Source organism: Heterodontus francisci, chromosome 6, assembly GCF_036365525.1.
Source record: "Heterodontus francisci isolate sHetFra1 chromosome 6, sHetFra1.hap1, whole genome shotgun sequence".
Lineage (NCBI taxonomy): Eukaryota > Metazoa > Chordata > Chondrichthyes > Heterodontiformes > Heterodontidae > Heterodontus > Heterodontus francisci.
The window spans coordinates 117,097,051-117,116,588 of record NC_090376.1 but is presented as its reverse complement, the minus strand read 5'-3'; the positions used below and the strand labels follow the sequence as shown (position 1 = coordinate 117,116,588).

At 44.8% G+C, this 19,538-nt stretch overlaps 1 protein-coding gene across 2 annotated transcripts in view; it reads right to left on the bottom strand.

Annotated features, from left to right (window-relative positions):
- tubgcp3 (tubulin gamma complex component 3) overlaps positions 1 to 19,538 on the bottom strand; it is a 131,281-nt gene that overhangs the window by 9,268 nt on the left and 102,475 nt on the right. Inside the window, exon 19 of one of the 2 annotated variants that reach the window (XM_068034160.1) lies at positions 839 to 970. In XM_068034160.1, coding sequence (XP_067890261.1) covers positions 839 to 970 — 132 coding nt within the window. Of the gene's footprint in view, positions 1 to 838; positions 971 to 16,232; positions 16,355 to 19,538 lie in introns of those variants that run through there. The other variant, XM_068034161.1, reaches the window with a different exon arrangement.

Below are 19,538 nucleotides of genomic sequence, written 5' to 3'. Positions count from 1 at the left end.
TTCTACATAATGAACAATTTGCCTGGTTTAAATTTGTCAATTTCTTCCATAACCTTGAAATTTTGAATTAGATTCTTAGTTTCATACAACTGAGTGGCTTGCTAGGCCATTTCAGAGGGCAGTTAAGCATCAACCACATTGCTGTGGGTTTGGTGTCATATGCAGGCCAAACCGGGTAAGCAGAGCAGATTTCCTTCCCTAAAAGGACATTAGTGAACCAGATATGTTTTTACAACAATCAGGTATTTTTTTGATCATCATTACAGAGACTCAGACTTTATTCAGAATTATTAATAAATTGAACTGCAATTAGCCTGTCTGCCATGGTGGGATTTGAACAAGCCTCTGGATTACTAGTCCAGCAACATAACCACTATGCTATTGAAGTCACATTGCTGCAACTCCGCATGGCTCCTTCGACAGCACCTTCCAACTCCGCGACCACTACTTCCCAGAAGAGCAAGGGCAGCACACCACCACCTGTGAGTTCCCCTCCAAGTCATACAACATCCTGACTGGGAACTATATCGCCGTCCCTTCAGTGTCACTGGGTCAGAATCCTGGAACTCCTTCCCTAACAGCACTGTGGGTGTACCTACACCATATGGACTGCAGCAGTTCAAGAAGGCCCATCACTACTTTCTCAAGGGCAATTACGGATGGGCAATAAATGCTGACCTTGCCAGTGAAGCCCACATCCCATGAACAATTATATAAAAGAAATTAGGTTCACCTTGAAATCTCATTTCCATAAAAGCGAGCCCAACCTCCTGAACTCTCCCTCAGCTTGGATTACAATACCTACATACATCAGAAGGGCTAATTTCAAACCACTTACTTCAGAGTTACTGTCCAGCAGACACTGAGAGATTATAGTGTTGAGGAAAGCTTCGTGAGCAGCAGTGATGTGATCGAGATCCTGTGCCTGCTGCATCTTATTCCACAGCTCATCCCAGGAACATTCTAATACCTGCAAGAAACACAATTCACCTCAGTTATCCTGCAATTACATCCCAGCTACTTCACTCCAAGAAATACAAGTTCTTAATTTACCAAGATTTGCTGAATTTTCATCTCTACATGTTGCCTCTTCGCAAAATTGAAAAGCTCAAGTTTCTGAACTGTTCGCAGCCCTTGTGACAGTGACCAAAGCTGGGCACTAAATTCAAAGCATGGTTTCCCAGAGCTTTTAGTATTTTTGTTGAATATCCTCTGGCCTTTTCCCTGCCCTTGTAATGTGCTGACCTCCTATTTGCTGTACAATAAATAAATGCTATGAGACTTGAGAGTTCAATTTCCACAGCAGAACTCAACATTGAAGCTTCACAAAATAGTCCAATCCCCTCATTCCAGAGTTCTCAACTTGGCTCCATATTTGTAGAGTTAGCTCAGAGACACAATGGTCCCAAGCTACACTTCATGCTTTTAAAAGTACCTGGCCTAATGCCAACATCCCAAAGGTCAAAAGCAAGTTGTTCCCCCTCCCCCCATAAAAGGAAGCTCAAGGTCAGAGGAGAGTGGGAAGAAAATGGAGGGGTTCCTAAGGTCATCATCAATACAATTGGAAAAGATGAACTGTGTCGAAGTTCTTCGATCATGTTGACCACACATTGCAGAGGGAATGCCTCAATGTGTGTGTTCTGGGTAACTACGTGCTGACTCCACGTGCGAAAATGTCTTGTCACCTACTCCCACATCATATAAAGCCAGAATCACCATCACTGCATTGCACCTCAAGCTAAGGCAAGATTAACTAGCTACTCAGAGACGATGTTTTCACACCTAGGGTTTGGAACAGGGAAGGTTACGCCACAAGTGTCTATATATATATATATATATATATATATATATATATATATATATATATATAAATAAAGAGGACTTGGGAAAAGGGAGCTGAAGTGCTAGCAACAGGTGGATGCACAGTGGGCCGAATAGCCACCTGAGCTGAAATTTCTGTGATTTCCTGTAATCTGACAAAAACGAGATGCAGGGCTCGAAGGGTGTGACGATGGTGCAGAGGCTGCATTTCAAGAATATAATCAGATAATCCACCTTCAATTTGCATCCTCCGTATGAGAGCAGAATGCACAAGAGCTGCGTGCAATGAGGAGGTCGGCTCTGCAGATCTCAGTAAACATGGTCACTGCGCCCCAAAAGGCAAGGGAAGGGGTGTACTTATGCTAAGCTTCACGTTTTGATCTGAAGGGATGGTTACATAGGAACATAGGAGCAGGAGTAGGCCATTCAGCCTATGGAGCCTGCTCCACCATTCAACTAGATAATGGCTGATCTCAACGTCATCTTCCCGCACTATCCCCATATCTTGCTATCTTAAATATCTAGAAATCTATCGATCTCTGTCTTGAACATACTCAATGACTGAGCCTAGACAGCCCTCAGGAGGTAGAAAATTCCAAAGATTTACCACCCTCCGAGTAAAGACATTCCTCATTCCTCCTCAGATTAGTCTTAAATGGTCTACCCCTTATTTTGAGACTGTCTCCCCTGATTCTAGACACCTCCAGCCAGGGGAAACATCATTCCTGCATCTACTCTGTCAGGCATTGCAAGAATTTTGTATGCCTCAATGAGATACCTCTCATTCTTTTAAACTGTACAGAATGATGGTCTGATCAGATGGGCAGAAAAGTGGCAAATGGAATTCAACCTGGAGAAGTGTAAGCAGATGCATTAGGGAAAGTCAAACAAGGCAAAGGAATACACGATTAATGGGAAAAGACTGAGAAGTGTAGAGGAAGTGAGGGACTTTGGAGTGAATGTCCACAGATCTCTGAAGGTAGCAGGACAGTCGATAAGGTGGTTAAGAAGGCAAATGGATTCCTTTCCTTTATTAGCCGAGGTATAGAATACAAGAGCAGGGAGGTTATGCTGGAACTGTATAATTCATTGGTTAGGTCACAACTTGAGTACTGTGTGCAGTTCTGATCACCTCATTACAGAAAGGATGTAATTGCACCAGATAGGGTACAGAGGAGATTTACGAAGATGTTGCCAAGACTGGAAAAATGCAGCTATGAGGAAAGATTGGATCAGCTGAGGTTGTTCTCCATGGAATACAGAGAAGGCTGATTGAAAAGTACAAAATTTTGAGGGGCCTGGATAGAGTGGAGGTGAAGGGCCTATTCACCTTAGCAGAGAGGTCAGTGTCTAGGGGACATACATTTAAAGTGATTGGTAAAAAAATTAGAGGGGAGATGAGGAAAAATCTTTGCACCCAGAGGGTGGTGGGGGTCTGGAACTCAATGCCTGAAAGGGTAGTTGAGGCAGAGACCCTCAATTCATTCAAAAGGAGTCTAGATATGCACCTCAAGTGCCGTAATCTGCAGGGCCACGGACCAAATGCTGGAAGGTGGGATTAGACTGGGTGGATCATTTTTCAGCTGGGACAGACACGATGGGCCAAGTGGCCTCTTTCTGTGCCTTAAACGTTCTATGATTCTACGATATAGGCCCAGTCTCCTCAATTTCTCTTCATCGGACAATCCTGACATCCCAGGAATCAATCAGTCTGGTGAACCTTCATTACATTCCCGCTATGGCAAGTATATCCTTCCTTAGGTAAAGAGACCGAAACTGTACACAATACTCCTGGTGCTGTCTCACCGAGGCTCGATAAAACTGCAGCAAGACTTCTTTACTCCTGTACTCAAAACTTACAATAAAGGCCAACATACCATTTGCCTTCCCAATTGCTTGCTGCACCTGTATGTAAGCAAGCTTTCAGTGACTTATGAAAATTTGGACATCAACACTTCTCAATCTCTCACCATTTAAGAAATACTCTGCATTTCTGCTTTTCCCACCGAAGTGGATAACTTCACATTTCTCCATATTATATTCCATCTGACATGTTCATGCCCACTCATTTAGCCTGAATAAATCCCCTTGAAGCCTCTTGGAATCCTCCACACAACTCACATTCCCAACTAGTTTTGTGTCATTAGCAAAGTTGGAATTACTACATTTGGTCCCCACATCCAAATCATTGAAATAGATTGTGAATAGCTGGGGCCCAAGCACTGATCCTTGCCGTACTCCTCCAGTCACAGCCTGCCAACCCGAGAATGACCCGTTTATTCCTACTCTGTTTTCTGTCCGTTAACCAATTCTCAATCCATGCCAGTATATTACCCCATCACGTGTTCTAATTTTGCTTCCTAACCTCCTGTGCGGGACCTCATCGAAAGTCTTCTGAAAATCCAAACACACCACATCCACTGGTTCCCCCTTATCGATTTTGCTTGTTACATCCTCCAAAAAACTCCATCAGGTTTGTAAAACATGATTTCCCTTTCATAAATCCACCTTGGCTCCGCCCAATCCTAGCATTATTTTCTAACTGTCCAGTTATAGGGTAGGCGGTGGCGTAGTGGTATCACTGGACTAGTAACCCAGAGACCCAGGGCATTGCTCTGGGGACATGGGTTCAAATCCCACCACAGCAGAAGGTCGAATTTGAATTTAATTAATAAATCTGGAATTAAAAGCTAGTCTAACGATGGCCATGAAACCATTGTCGCTTGTTGTAAAAACCCATCTGGTTAATTCATGTCCTTTAGGGAAGGAAATCTGCTGTCCTTACCGGGCCTGGCCTACATGTGACTCCAGACCCACAGCAATGTGGTTAACTCTTACATGCCCTCTGAAATGGCCTAGCAAGCCACTCAGTTGTACCTAACCGCTACAAAGTCAATAAAAAGGAATGAAACCCATCGGACCACCCGGCATCGACCTCGGCACCGGTAACGACAATGGCAAACCCAGCCCTGTCGACCCTGCAAAGTCCTCCTTACCAACATCTGGGGGCTTGTGCCAAAGTTGGGAGAGCTGTCCCACAGACCAGTCAAGCAACAGCCCGACATCGTCATAGTCACGGAATCATACCTTACAGACAATGTCCTAGACACTGCAATCGTTATCCCTGGGTATGTCCTGTCCCACTGGCAGGACAGACTCACCTGAGGTGGTGGCACAGTGGTATACAGTAGGGAGGGAGTTGCCCTGGGAGTCCTCAACGTCAACTCCAGACCCCATGAAGTCTCATGGCATCAGGTCAAACATGGGCAAGGTAACCTCCTATTATCACCTACCTCCCTCCCTCAGCTGATGAGTTAGTACTCCTCCATGTTGAATACCACTTGGAGGAAGCACTGAGGGTGGCAAGGGCACAAAATGTACTCTGGACAGGGGACTTGAATGTCCATCACCAAGAGTGGCTTGGTAGCACCACTACTGACCGAGCTGGCCGAGTCCAAAAGGACATAGCTGCTAGACGGGGTCTGCGGCAGGTGGTGGGGGAACCAACACGAGGGAAAAATATACTTGACCTCGTCCTCACCAATCTGCCTGCTGCAGATGCTTCTGTCCATGGTAGTATTGGTAGGAGTTACCACCGCACAGTCCTTGTGGAGACGAAGTTCCGTCTTCACATTGAGGATACCGTCCATCGTGTTGTGTGGCACTATCACCAGGCTAAATGGGATAGATTTCGAACAGATCTAGCAATGCAAAACTGGGCATCCATGAGGCACTGTGGGCCATCAGCAGCAGCAGAATTGTACTCAACCACAATCTGTAACCTCATGGCCCGGCATATTCCCCACTCTACCATTACTATCAAGCCAGGAGACCAACCCTGGTTCAATGAACAGTGCAGGAGGGCATGGTAGGAGCAGCACCAGGCATACCTCAAAATGAGGTGTCAAGCTGGTGAAGCTACAATGCAAGACTACTTGTATGCCAAACTGTGTAAGCAGCATGCGATAGACAGAGCTAAGCGATCTCATAACCAACTGATCAGATCCAAGCTCTGCAGTCCTGCCACATCCAGCCGTGAATGGTGGACAATTAAACAACTAACTGGAGGAGGTGGCTCCACAAATATCCCCATCCTCAATGATGGGGGAGCCCAGCACATCAGTGCGAAAGATAAGGCTGAAGCATTTGCAACAACCTTCAGCCAGAAGTGCCGAGTTGATGATCCATCTCGGCCTCCTCCTGAAGTCCCCAGCATCACAGATGCCAGACTTCAGCCAATTCGATTCACTCCACGTGATAGCAAGAAACGACTGAAGACACTGGATACTGCAAAAGCTATGGGCCCTGACAATATTCCAGCAATAGTACTGAAGACCTGTGCTCCAGAACTTGCCGCGCCCCTAGCCAAGCTGTTCCAGTACAGCTATAACACTGGCATCTACCCTGCAATGTGGAAAATTGCCCCGGTATGTCCTGTACACAAAAAGCAGGGCAAGTCCAACCCGGCCAATTACCCAGCCTACTCTCAATCATCAGTAAAGTGATGGAAGGTGTCATCAACAGTGCCATCAAGCAGCACTTACTTAGCAATAACCTGCTCAGTGACGCTCAGTTTGGGTTCCGCCAGGGCCACTCAGCTCCTGAGCTCATTACAGCCTTGGTTCAAACATGGACAAAAGAGCTGAACTCAAGAGGTGAGGTGAGTGTGACTGCCCTTGACATCAAGGCAGCATTTGACCGAGTGTGGCATCAAGGAGCCCGAGCAAAACTGAGATCAATAGGAATCAGGGGGAAAACCTTCCGCTGGTTGGAGTCATACCTAGTGCAAAGGAAGATGGTTGTGATTGTTGGAGGTCAATCATTTGAGCTCCAGGCCATCACTGCAGGAGTTCCTCAGGGTAGTGTCCTAGGTCCAACCATCTTCAGCTGCTTCATCAATGACCTTCCTTCAATCATAAGGTCAGAAGTGGGGATGTTTGCTGATGATTGCACAATGTTCAGCACCATTCGTGACTCCTCAGATACTGAAGCAGTCAGTGTAGAAATGCAGCAAGACCTGGACAATATCCAGGCTTGGGCTGATAAGTGGCAAGTAACATTCGCACCACACAAGTGCCAGGCAATGACCATCTCCAACAAGAGAGAATTTAACCATCTCCCCATGACATTACCATCTCTGAATTCCGCACTATCAACATCCTCAGGACTACCATTGACCAGAAACTGAACTGGAGTAGCCATATAAATACCGTGGCTACAAGAGCAGGTCAGAGGCTAGGAATCCTGAGGCGAGTAACTCACCTCCTGACTCCCCAAAGCCTGCCCAGCATCTACAAGGCACAAGTCAGGAGTGTAATGGAATACTCTCCACTTGCCTGGATGGGTGCAGCTCCAACAACACTCAAGAAGCTTGACACCATCCAGGACAAAGCAGCCCACTTGATTGGCACCCCATCTACAAACATTCACTCCCTCCACCACCGACGCACAGTGGCAGCAGTGTGTACCATCTATAAAACGCACTGCAGCAATGCACCAAGGCTCCTTAGACAACACCTTCCAAACCCGTGACCTCTACCAACTAGAAGGACAAGGGCAGCAAATACATGGAAACACCACCACCTGCAAGTTCCCCTCCAAGTCACACACCATACTGACTTGGAGCTATATCGCTGTTCCTTCACTGTCGTTGGGTCAAAATCCTGGAACTCCCTAACAGCATTGTGGGTATACCTACCCCAAATGGACTGCAGCGGTTCAAGAAGGCAGCTCACCACCACATTCTCAAGGGCAATTAGGAATGGGCAATAAATGCTGGCCTGGCCAGTGACGCCTACATCACACGAATGAATAAAAAAAAGTTATAACATCCTTTATAATAAATTCTAGCATTTTCCCTACTACTCATGTCAGGCTAAGAGGTCTGTAGTTCCCCATTTTCTCTCTCCCTCCTTTCTTAAATAGTGATGTTACATTTGCTACCTTCCAATCCTCAGGAACCATTCCATAATCTGTAGAGTTTTGGAAGATGATCACCAACACATCCACTATCTCTACATCCTCCTCTTTCACACTTTGGGATGTAGATCATTCGGCCCAGGGGATTTATCAACTTTCAATTCCATTAATTTCTCCAGTACTACTTTTTTTTTAACTAATGCTAATTTCTTTCAGTTCCTCATTCTTGCCAATCCCTTGGTTCTTTAGTATTTCAGGGAGGTTTTTTGCATCTTCCACCGTGAGGACAGACACAAAGTATTTGTTTAGTTTCTCTGTCATTGCCCTTTATAAATTCTCCTGTCTCTGCCTATAATGGGCCCACATTTGTCTTGGCTCATCTTTTCCTTTTTACATATCTATACAAGCTTTTACATTCGGTTTTTATGTTTCTCGCTAGTTTAGCTTCATTTTTTATTTTCTCTTTCTTTATCAGTTTCTCGGTCCTCCTTTACTGAATTCTAAAATGCTTCCAATCCTCAGACTTACTACTTTTTTGGCAACTTTTTGTCAGAGGGAGGTCATGCCTAACAAATTTGATTGAATTTTTTGAGCATGTGACCAGGTGTGTAGATGAGGGTAGTGCATTTGATGTAGTTTACATGGATTTCAGCAAAGCCTTTGACAAGGTCCCACATGGGAGACTTAACAAGAAAGCAAATGCACATTGGATACAAGGTAACTTGATAAGGTGGATTCAAAATTGGCTTAGCTGTAGGAGACAGAGAGTGATGACAGACGGCTGTTTTAGTGACTGGAAGCCAGTGTCCAGTGGCGTACCACAGGGATCTGTGCTGGGTCCCCTATTGTTTGTCATTTATATAAACGACATAGATGACTATGTGGGGGGTAGGATCAGTAAGTTCGCGGATGACACAAAGATTGGCCGAGTGGTTAATAGTGAGGTGGAGTGTCTTAGGTTATAGGAAGATATAGACGGGATGGTCAAATGGGCAGAAAAGTGGCAGATGGAATTTAATGCTGAAAAGTGTGAGGTGATACACTTTGGAAGGAGTAATGTGACACGGAAGTATTCAATGAATGGCCTGACACTGGGAAGTTCCGAGGAACAAAGGGACCTTGGCGTGTTTGTCCATAGATCTCTGAAGGCAGAAGGTCAGGTTAATAGGGTGGTGAAAAAGGCATATGGGACACTTGCCATTATCAATCGAGGCATAGATTACAAAAGCAGGGAGGTCATGTTGGAGTTGTACAGAACTTTGATAAGGCCACAGCTGGAGTACTGTGTGCAATTCTGGTCGCCACATTATAGGAAGGATGAGACTGCATTGGAGGGGGTGCAGAGGCGATTCACCAGGATGTTGCCTGGGATGGAACATTTAAGCTATGAAGAGAGGTTGGATAGGCTTGGGTTGTTTTCACTGGAGCAGAGAAGACTGAGGGGTGACCTGATCGAGGTGTACAAGATTATGAGGGGCATGGACAGGCTGGATAGGGAGCAGCTGTCCCCCTTAGTTGAAGGGTCAGTTACGAGGGGTCACAAGTTTAAGGTGAGGGGCGGGAGGTTTAAGGGGGACTTGAGGAAGAACTTTTTTACCCAGAGGGTGGTGACGGTCTGGAATGCCCTGCCTGGGAGGGTGGTAGATGCAGGTTGCCTCACATCCTTTAAAAAGTACCTGGATGAGCACTTGGCACGTCATAACATTCAAGGCTATGGGCCAAGTGCTGGCAAACGGGATTAGGTGGACAGGTCAGTGTTTTTAATGCATCGGTGCAGACTCGATGGGCCGAAGAGCCTCTTCTGCACTGTATTATTCTGTGAACTTTATAAGTCTCTTACAATTTTTAACTTTTCTTGTTAGCCATGGTTGGATCACTTTTCCTGCTGGGTTTTTGTGCCTCAAAAGGAATGTAAATTTGCTGTAAACCATATATTAATTCTTTAATTGCCAGCAATTGCCTGTCTACCGTCATACCTTTTAATGTAGTTTCCCAATCTACCACAACCAACTTGCCCCTCATACCTACAGAGTTTCCTTCGTTTACATTTAAGACCCTAGTTTTGGATTGAACTGCATCACTTTCAAACTTATTGTACAATTCTATCATATTATGGTCCTTTTCCCTAGAGGCTCCTTTACCATGCCCTACATTACCATTACTGTTTGGTGGCCTATAAACAACCCCTACCAATGTTTGCTGACCCTTGCTGTTTCTCAGCTCTACCCAAACTGATTCTACATCTTGTTCCTTCAGTAGAAGATCCTCTCTCACTAATGTACTGATCTCATCCTTTATTAACAGCGCTACCCACCTCCTTTTCCTTTTTGCCTATCCTTCCTTAATGTCCAATACCCTCAAATATTCAGTTCCCAGCCTTGGTCACCCTGCAGCCACGTCTCTGTAATGCCAATTAGATCATACCCGTTTACTTCTACTTGTGCTGTCAATTCATCTACCTTGTTGCAACTGCTGCGTGCATTCAGATAGAGTACACTTAATTCTGTCTTTTTATTATTTTCACAACCTCAAGCCTTATCTGCTGATGCACTCTTAAGTTTGTATGCTCTGTCCCTTCTTGTCATACTCAGATCAATTCCTTTATTGCTGCCTTAGTCTTTTGCCTTCTCCTCTCTCTTTAAATTATCACATCTTCCCTCGCCCCCACTAGTTAGCTCAAAGCCCTCTCTACGGCCCTAGTTATAAGACTCACCAGAACACTGGTCCCAGCATGGGTCAGGTGAAGACCATCCCAATGTTACAGCTCTCCCCTTTCCCCAGTACTGATGCCAGTGCCCTATGAATCGAAACCCATTTCTCCCACACCAATGAGCCACGCATTTAACTCTCTAATCTTATTTACTCTGCTCCAATTTGCTCGTGACTTTGGTAATAATCCATAGATTACCACCTTTGAGGTTCTGCTTTTTAATTTAGCCCTTGCTCCTCATACTCCCTATGCAGAATCTCTTTCCTAGTCCTATCTATGTCATCAGTACCCACGTGGACCACGACAACTGGATCCTCCCCTTTCCACTGCAAGTTCCTCACCAGCCCTGAGCAGATGTCCCGAACCCTAGCACCGGGCAGGCAACTGAAACTTCTGGATTCTCGCACTTGGCCAAACAAAACTAGGTCTCTCCTCCTGACGAGACATCTATCACTGCATTCCTATTTCCTCCCCCCGCGTGAATGGCTTCCAGTACCATGGTGCCATGGTCATCCACACTGCAACCCTCGCTCTCATTCATACAAGCTGAAAGATCCTCAAACCTGTTGGACAATTGCAAAGGCTAAGGCTCCTCCACTTCTTCCTTCTCAATCCCCTTAACTGTCTCACTCGTAGTCACACCATTCGCGATTCAAAATCACAGAATCATAACAGTGCAGGAAGATACCATTCGGCTTATTGTATCCGCACTGGCACTCAGAGAGCAATTCCCTCAGTTCCATTCCCCCGCCTTCTCTCAACAACCCTGCACATTCTTCCTTTTCATATAACTGTCTAATTCCCTTTTGAATGCTTCAACTGAACCTGCCTCCAACATGTTCTCAGGGAGCACATTTCATACCATAACAACTTGCTGCATGAAAAAGTTTTTCCTCATGTCACTTTTGCTTCTTTTACCAAATACTTTAAATCTGTGCCCTCTCATTCTCGATCCTTTCACGAGTGGGAACAATTTCTCTCTATTTACTCTGTCCAAACCCCTCATGATTTTGAATACCTCTTATCAAATCACCTCTCAGCCTTCTCTTCTCCAAGGAAAACAGACCTAACTTCTCCAATCTATCTTCATAACTGAAATTCCTCATCCCTGGAATCATTATCCTGAATCTTTTCTGTACTCTCTCCAATACCCTCATGTCTTTCCTAAAGTGCAGCACCCAGAACTGGACACAATACTCCAGCTGAGGCCGAACTCGTGTCTTATACAAGTTCAACATAACTTCCTTGCTCTTTTACTCTATGCCCCTAGTAATAAAGCCCAGGATTCTGTATGCTTTATTAACCGCTCTCTCAACCTGTCCTGCCACCTTCAATGACTTATGCACAAATACACCCAGGTCCTTCTGCTCCTGCACCCCCTTTAGAATTGTACCCTTTATTCTATATTGTCTCTCCAAGTCCTTCATACTAAAATGAATCACTTCACATTTCTCTGCAGTGAACTTCATCCGCTACCTGTCTGCCCATTCCACCAACTTGTCTATGCCCTTTTGAAGTTCTACTTACAGTTCACAATGCTTCCAAGTTTCGTATCATCTGCAAACTTTGAAATTGTGCCCTGTACACTAAAGGTCTAGGTCATTAACATATATCAGGAAAAGCAAGGGTCCCAACACTGATCTCTGGGGAACTCCACTACAAACCTTCCTCCAGCCCGAAAAACATCCATTAACCACTACTCTTTGTTTCCTGTCACTCAGCCAATTTCGTATCCATGTTGCTACCGTCCCTTTTATTCCATGAGCTCCAGGTTTGCTTACAAGTATCTGATATCCACATGCAGCAAGACCTGGACAACATCCAGGCTTAAGATGATATGTGGCAACAACATTCCCACCACACAAAGTTTCAGGCAATAACCATCTCAAACAAGAAAATCTAACCATCTCCCCTTTACATTCAATAGCATGACCATTGCTGAATCCCCCACTATCAATATCCTGGGGTTTACCATTGACCAGAAACTGACAAGAACAGCCACATAAATGCTGTGGCTATGAGAGCAGGTCAATGGTTGGGAATTCTGGGACAAAGCAACTGCTTGATTGACATCCCATTCACCACCACACAGTAGCAGCAAGATGCGCTGCAGCAACTCACCAAGCCTCCTTCAACAGCACCTTCTAAACCCACGACCTCTACCACCTAGAAGGTCAAGGGCAGCAGATGTATGGCAATACCACCACCTGCAAGGTCCCCTCCAAGCCACACACCATCCTGACTTGGAACTAGATTGCCGTCCCTTCACTGTCACTGGATCAAAATCCTAGAACCCCATTCCTAATAACACTGTTGGTGTACCTACACCCAAAGGATGGCATCGGTTCAAGAAGGCAACTCACTACCATCTTCTCAAGGGCAATTAGGGATAGGCAATAAATACTGGCCTAGCTAGCGGCGCCCACAGCCCACGAACGAATAAAAAAAAACCCTTCCAGCCCGACCACTGACCAAATCAGAAGACTTATGAAAGTACTTCCATTTTTAGTTACATTTGGAGGACTTGTGTTTTAAAACTGAAAAAAGGTTTCCATAGATGCTGAACTTTGTGTTTTCTTTAAAAAAAAAAGGTGGTCATCATAAGGTCGTTTGGACTTGGTTTGTAAACAACCCTTACTGGAAGTCGCCTGTCTTCAGAAAATTACCCAGCAGGAGCTTTTTGACTTGGGGGAGATGTTTAAAGAGAAGTGACAGGTCATGATTTATAGGGGTCAGGAGGCTTGACTCTTGCGATATTGTTTTGGTTTTGCTTTGGACAGTCAGTTGGAGTTTTAAAAAAAAATCAACCTGAAGGGCAGTCACCCCAGCTCAGCCTTTTCAATCTCTGAAAAGCCTGCCAACTTTTCCATCTCTTTGAGAAGCTCTTAGAAGCGAGTGTAAGAAATAGAGAAATTGATACTACATTCGTCCCAAAAGGCCTGCTTGAAAACCCTTTCCCGTATTTCTCCTGAGATGCTGGAAAAATCTGCCAGATAAATCCTCGATGCCGCTTGAACAAATTGCTCCAGAAAAGGATCACAGTGACCAGTCACCATGCACCCGGACGCTAGACAAAAAAAAAAAGAGATCTGACATCTTTTGATATCATCTCTTTTTTCCTTCCAGACTTAGCAAGTATTTGGCCAAAGTATTCTTTTTTGTCTTTTCTTTTTGTAACAGAGCTCTAAAGAAAAAAAAAATCACTATTTTTCAGTCAGCCAGTGTGTGTTTGTGTGAGAAGGGCTATGGTAAAAAGGGAACTTTCATATTTAACTCTATTAATACTTTGCTTCATCACTGATTGTCTTTTTTTATAATAAACTGATAATTTTGTTGTTTATTACAGAATCCTGGTTGGTGCATTTTATTCTGGGATAAAGAGTAGTCTATGATTGACCGTATCAGTAAATGGGTAAACATTTAAATATATGTTGTGACCTGTGGAGAAGTGGAACAAGAAAAGACAGTGCACTCCTCTCACCTCGGTCGTAACATACAATTGGGGGCTCTGTGTGGGATAACCTAATGCCGACGACGTACAATTGTAAGTGGGGTAACAATAGTTTGAAAAAAGTAAAACAAAAAGTTTCTTGTGCATTAGAATAAAGTTTACATGACTGGAATGTCTGTGTCAGTTGCCAAGTCCTTTCTGGGGAAGGAGGATGTATCCCTGAGTGATTTGAGATACTTAACCAAGGACAGGGCTAAAGGAATTGCAGAATAGTTGGTGTTAGTTAAAACCTGGAGCTAAGAAAGCAGACATAATTGTAATAACAGCACAGTATTTGCAATAAGAAAAAGGCGAACCAGAAGGTAGTGCAGTTGAATCAGCTAAAATTCAGTTCAGATGAGGCAGCTTGAATTTGACAAAGAAAAATAAAAATAAATAGAATTGGAAAAACTTAATCTTGAATCTCAAAGAGAAAGTAAAAGAGAAGAAAGGGAATTGAATTTAAAAAGATGGAACTAAGGCGAAGGGGTGGTCTTGACTCCAGTGAAAATTTTGGTGGGGAAAAATCTGACTCCAGCCCAGGACCCAGTGGAGAGCTGTTTAAATTTGTACAAGCCCTCCCAAAATTTGAGGAAAGGTACGTCATTTGAAAAGATCGCCATCCAGATGAAGTGGCTGAAGGAATGGTAGGCATGCTATGCAAAGCAGGTTGATGGGCACAGCTCATGAAGTTTAAGCCACGCTTTCTGATGAAGTTTCTGCAGTTTCTACGAACATACGAATTAGAAGTAGGCCATTCAGCCCCTCAGTCCTGCTCCGCCATTCAATAAGATCATGGCTGATCTGTTTGTCTCGAATTCCACACTCCCATCTAACCCCGATAGCCTTTGATTCCCTTGCCTAACAAGAATCTACCTACCTCCACCTTAAAATTATTCAATAACCCTGCTTCCACCACCTACTGAGGCAGAGAGTTCCAAAGTCGCACAAACCTCAAAAAAAATTCACCACATCTCTACCCTAAAAGGGCAAGCCCGAATTTTAAAATAGTGCCCCTAGTTCTGGACTCACCCATAAGAGAAAACATCCCCTCCACATTCGTCTTGTTAAGACCGTTCAGGATCTTATACTTCAATCAAGTCTCCCCACACTCTTTTAAACTCAGTGAAAACAAGCCCAGTCTGTCCAACCTTTCCTCATAACAACCCACTCATTCCAGGTATTATTCTAGTAAACCTTCTCTGAATTGCCTCCAATGCATTCACATCCTTCCTTAAATAAGGGGATCAAAACTGCACATAGTATTTGAGATGTAGTCTCACCAATGCCCTGCATAACAGAAGCATAACATCCTTACTTTTATTTTCAATTCCTCTCGTGATAAATGATAGCATTCCATTAGCCTTCTTTTTTACTTGCTGTACTTGTCTCCTAACCTTTTGAGACTCATGCATTAGAACACCTAGATCCTTCTACACCTCGGAGTTCTGCAGTTGTTCCCAGTTTAAGAAATACTCTGCTTTTTTATTCTTCCTGCCAAAGTGAACAACTTCACATTTTCCCACATTATACTCCATCTGCCAGATTTTTGCCCACTCACTCAATCTATCAAAATTGGTCTGCAACCTCCTTATGTCCTCTTCACAACATGCTTTCCTACCTATCTTTGTGTCATCAGCAAAATTAGCTACCATGCCATCGTTCCCCTCATCTAAGCCATTGATATAAATTTTAAAAGTTGAGGCTCCAGTACAGACCCCTGAAGGACTCCACTCGTCACATACTGCCAATCAGAAAAGGACCCATTTATGCACACTCTGTTCTCTGCCAGCCAGCTAATCTTCTATCCATGCTAATATGTTACCCCCCACCCCATGAGCTCCTACTTTGCGCAATAACCTTTTATGTGGCACCTTGTTAAATGCCTTCTGGAAATCAAAGTACAGTATGTCAACGGGCTCCCCTTCATCCACAGCACATGTTACTCCTTCAAAGAACTCAAATAAAATGGTTAAACATGATTTCCCTTTCACAAAACCATGCTGACTATTCCCGATTACCTTGAGTTTTTTTAAGTGCCCAGCTTTGGCCTCCATAATGCTCGATTCTAACACCTTCCCCATTACATACGTCAAGCTAACTAGCCTATAGTTACCTTTTTTCTGCCACCCCCCACTTCTTGAATAGAGGGGTTATATTTGCTATTTTTCAGTCTGATGGAACCTTTCCAGAATATAGCGAATTTCAAAAAATTAACACCAATGCATCTACTACCTCATTAGTCACCTCTTTTAAGACCCTAGGATGAAGCCGATCAGGACCCAGGAATTTGTCAGCCCACATCGCCATCAGTTTGGTCAGTACCGCTTCCCTGGTGATTGTAATTTCACCAAGTTCCTCTCTTCCTTCCACCTTCTGATTTATAGCTATTACTGGAATGTTTTTCGTATCCACTATAGTGAAGACAAAAGCGAAATATTTGTTCATTTCATCTGCCATTTCCATATTATCTACTATTAGCTCCCCATTCTCACTCTCTAGAGGCCAAAGCTCACTTTACTTACTCTTTTCAAATACCTGTAGAAACTTCTGCTATTCTTTTTTACATTTCGAGCTAGTGTCCTCTCATACTCTAATTTCTTTCTCCAGATTAACCTTTTAGTCATCCTCTGCCATTCTTTATATTCTGACCAATCATCTGCCCTGCCACTCGTCGTTGTGCAATTATATACCTTATTCTTCGGTTTGATGCTTTCCTTAACTTCTTCAGTTAACCACAGATGGTGGGTCCTCCCCTTAGAATTTGACTTTATAGTAGGAATATATTTATCCTGAGTATTCTGAAATATCGCCTTGAATGTCTGCCACTGCTTCTCCATTGATCTGTCTCCTAGCCTAGTAACCCAGTTCATTTCAGTTAGTTCAGCTTTCATGCCCACATAGTTGCCCTTATTTAAGTTTAAAATACTAGTCTTAGATTCAGTCTTCTCTCTTTCAAACTGGATGTAAAATTCAATCATTGTGTGGTCGCTGCTACCGAGAGGTGCCTTTATTCTGAGATCATTAATTTTTAAAAAAAAATTCTTTCATGGGATGTGGTGTCGCTGGCTAAGCCAGCATTTATTGCCCATCCCTAATTGCCCTCGAGAAGGTGGTGGTGAGCTGCCTTCTTGAACCGCTGCAGTCCATGTGAGGCAGGTACACCCACAGTGCTGTTAGGAAGGGAGTTTCAGGATTTTGACCCAGCGACACTGAAGGAATGGCAATATAGTTTCAAGTCAGGATGGTGCGTGACTTGGAGGGAAACTTGCAAGTGGTTGTGTTCCCATGCATTTGCTGCCCTTGTCCTTCTAGTTGGCAAAGGACGCGGGTTTGGAAGGTGCTGTCTAATGAGCCTTGGTGCGTTGCTGCAGTGCATCTTGTAGATGGTACACACTGCTGCCACTGTCGGTGGTGGGGGGAGTGAATGTTTATGGATGGGGTGCCAATCAAGCAGGCTGCTTTGTCCTGGATGGTGTCGAGTTTCTTCAGTGTTGTTGGAGCTGCACCCATCCAGGCAAGTGGAGAGTATTCCATCACACTCCTGACTTGTGCCTTGTAGATGGTGGACAGGCTTTGGGGAGTCAGGTGGTGAGTTACTCGCCGCAGGATTCCTAGCCTCTGACCTGCTCTTGTAGCCACGGTATTTGTATGGCTCCTCCAGTTCAGTTTCTGGTCAATGGTAGCCCCCAGAATGTTGATAGTGGGGGTTTCAGTGATGGTAATGCCACTGAATGTCAAGGAGAGATGGTTAGATTCTCTCTTGTTGGCGATGGTCATTGCCTGGCACTCTTGTGGCACGAATGTTACTTGCCACTTATCAGCCCAAGCCTGGATACTGTCCAGGTCTTGCTGCATTTCTGTACGGACTGCTTCAGCATCTCAGGAGTCGCGAATGGTGCTGAATAATGTGCAATCAGCAGCAAACATCCCCACTCCTGTCCTTATGATTGAAGGAAGGTTATTGATGAAGCAGCTGAAGATGGCTGGACCTAGGACACTACCCTGAGGAACGCCTGCTGTCTAATCCTGGAGCTCAGATGATTGACCAACAACCAAAACCATCTTCCTTTGCGCTAGGTATGACTCCAACCAGCAGAGAGTTTTCCCCGATTCCCACTGACTTTAGTTTTGCGAGGGCACCTGGATGCCACACTCAGTCAAATGCTGCCTTGATGTCAAGGGCAGTCACTCTCACCTCACCTCCTGTATTCAGCTCTTTTGTCCATGTTTGAACCAAGGCTGTAATGAGGTCAGAAGCTGAGTTGCCCTGGCGGAACCCAAACTGAGCAGGTTATTGCTAAGCAAGTGCTGCTTGATCGCACTGTTGATGACACCTTCCATCACTTTACTGATGATTGACAGTAGACTGATGGGGCAGTAATTGGCTGGGTTGGACTTGTTCTGCTTTTTGTGCACAGGACATACCTGGGCAATTTTCCACATTGCAAGGTAGATGCCAGTGCTGTATCTGTACAGGAACAGCTTGGCTAGGGGTGCACAAGTTCTGCAGCACAGGTCTTCAGTACTATTTCCGGAATATTGTCAGGACCCATAGCCCTTGTGCCTTCAGTCATTTCTGGATATCAAGTGGAGTGAATCGAATTGGCTGAAGTCTGACATCTGTGATGCTGGGGACTTCAGGAGGAGGCAGAGATGGATCAACTACTCAGCACTTCTGGCTGAAGATTGTTGCAAATGCTTCAGTCTCATCTTTTGCACTGATGTGCTGGGCTCCCCCCCGCCCCCCATCATTGAGGATGGGGATGTTGGTCTCATGGCTTGATGGTAATGGTAAAGTTGGGGATATGCCGGGCCATGAGGTTACAGATTGTGTTTGAGTATAATTCTGCTGCTGCTCATGGCCCACAGCGCCTCATGGATGCCCAGTTTTGCATGCGAGATATGTTTAAAATCTATCCCATTTAGCATGGTGATAGAGCCGCACATGATGGAGGGCATCCTCAATGTGAAGACGGGACTTTGTCTCCACAACGACTGTGCAGTGGTCACTCCTACCAATACGGTCATGACAGATGCATCTGTGGTGGGCAGACTGATGAGGACGAGGTCAAGTATATTTTTTCCTCTTGTTGGTTCCCTCATCACCTGCCGCATACCCAGTCTAGCAGCTATGTCCTTTAGGACTCGGCCAGTAGTGGTGCTACCGAGCCAATCTTGGTGATGGTCATTGAAGTCCCCCACCCAGAGTACATTCTGCGCCCTTGCCACCCTCAGTGCTTCCTCCAGGTGTTGTTCAACATAGAGGAGTACTGGCTCATCAGCTGAGAGAGGACAGTAGGTGCTAATCAGCAGGTTTCCTTGCCCATGTTTGACCTGATGCCATGAGACTTCATGGGATCCGGAGTTGATGTTGAGGACTCCCAGGGCAACTGCCTCCCGACTGTATACCACTGTGCCTCCAACTCTGCTGGGTCTGTACTGCCGGTGGGACAGGACATACCCAGGGATAGTGATGGCAGTGTTAGGGATATTGCCGATAAGGTATGATTCTGTGAGCATGACTATGTCAGGCTGTTGGCACAATTTCGGCAAAAGCTCCCAGATGTTAGTAAGGAGGTCACATTACACAATACC